The sequence below is a fragment of the Octopus bimaculoides genome, chromosome 30, assembly GCF_001194135.2.
Source record: "Octopus bimaculoides isolate UCB-OBI-ISO-001 chromosome 30, ASM119413v2, whole genome shotgun sequence".
In the NCBI taxonomy this organism is placed as follows: Eukaryota; Metazoa; Mollusca; class Cephalopoda; order Octopoda; family Octopodidae; genus Octopus; species Octopus bimaculoides.
Window position 1 is genome coordinate 5,034,264 of NC_069010.1, and position 1,431 is coordinate 5,035,694.

The following is a 1,431-nucleotide window of genomic DNA, read 5'->3' on the forward strand; positions in this document are numbered from 1 at the left end:
TTTTAGCCCCTTCACCAGAAAATATATCTGGACCAGCTTCCAGCTAAAATCCTTATTTTTAGCCTCTTCACCTACACATGAAAATATATGTGGGCCAGCTTCCAGCTAAAATCCTTAATTTTAGCCCCTTCACCAGAAAATATATCTGGGCCAGCTTCCAGCTAAAATCCTTAATTTTAGCCCCTTCACCTTCACCAGAAAATATATCTGGGCCAGCTTCTAGCTAAAATCCTTAATTTTAGCCTCTTCACCTACATATCTGCTCCTCATTTATTCCACTATAAAGGACCTTTCCTGAAGCCTTGGGTCCTCCTCTTTTGTTGTACAACTGACACCAGTTTATTTTACTGTTACAGCAACATAGTCAGCCAAAGCTACAAACGACTTTACAGCACCATGTTTTTACAGTACCTGAAGGTCATCGCTGCAAAAGTAAGTGTTTGTTATTATGTCATTATAGAGTATATGTGGAGGCGCAATGGCCCAGTGGTTAAGGCAGCAGACTCGCGGTCATAGGATCGCGGTTTCGATCCCCAGACCGGGCGTTGTGAGTGTTTATTGAGCGTGAAAACACCTAAAAGCTCCACGAGGCTCCAGCAGGGGGACGGTGGCAAACCCTGCTGTACTCTTCCACCACAATGTAATGATCACCATCATTTAACGTCAGTGTTCCATGCTAGCATGGGTGAGACGGTACCACAAGAGCCAGCCAAGCCAAAGCCTGCACCAGACATCTGTGACTGTTTTGGCAAAATTTTTACAGCTAACCCTAGTCGCATTTAGAGACATTTGTAATTCTCCATTTTGGCGAAACACTGCAAACTACTGTTTATATTAATTTTTATATATATATATATATATATATATTCATGTAAAATATATTGTGTAGATGATATAATGTGTATATAATATATTTCTTGTATTTACAGAAAAGAATCATGTTATATAACGGTGATGTGGATATGGCCTGTAATTTCCTTGGAGATGAATGGTTCCTAAACTCCTTAAAACTAAAAGTGAGTATTTCACTTTAACTTTGAAAACAACCCCCAAATTTGTGTCACTGTGCATGTCAATATGACAGACAAACCATATGGAATAAACAAAAATATATTTTTACCAATTTGGTTTAACCCTTTCATTACTGTATTTCTGTTGAGATGCCTTGTGTTTCTTTCAATTACTTTAAATATTACAAAGAATTTGTGGAAGCGCAATGGCCCAGTGGTTTGGGCAGCGGACTCGCGGTCATAGGATCGCGGTTTCAATTCCCAGACCGAGCGTTGTGAGTGCTTATTGAGCGAAAACACCTAAAGCTCCACAAGGCTCCGGCAGGGGATGGTGGCGAACCCTGCTGTACTCTTTCGCCACAACTTTCTCTCACTCTTACTTCCTGTTTCTGTTGTGCCTGTAATTCAAAGGGTCAGCCTT

At 40.6% G+C, this 1,431-nt stretch overlaps 1 protein-coding gene across 1 annotated transcript in view; it reads left to right on the top strand.

Moving 5' to 3' along the window:
• LOC106874211 (lysosomal protective protein) overlaps positions 1 to 1,431 on the top strand; it is a 38,041-nt gene that overhangs the window by 35,199 nt on the left and 1,411 nt on the right. The window contains exons 9-10 of the mRNA XM_052978096.1: positions 357 to 432; positions 930 to 1,016. Coding sequence (XP_052834056.1) covers positions 357 to 432; positions 930 to 1,016 — 163 coding nt within the window. The remainder of the gene's footprint in view (positions 1 to 356; positions 433 to 929; positions 1,017 to 1,431) is intronic.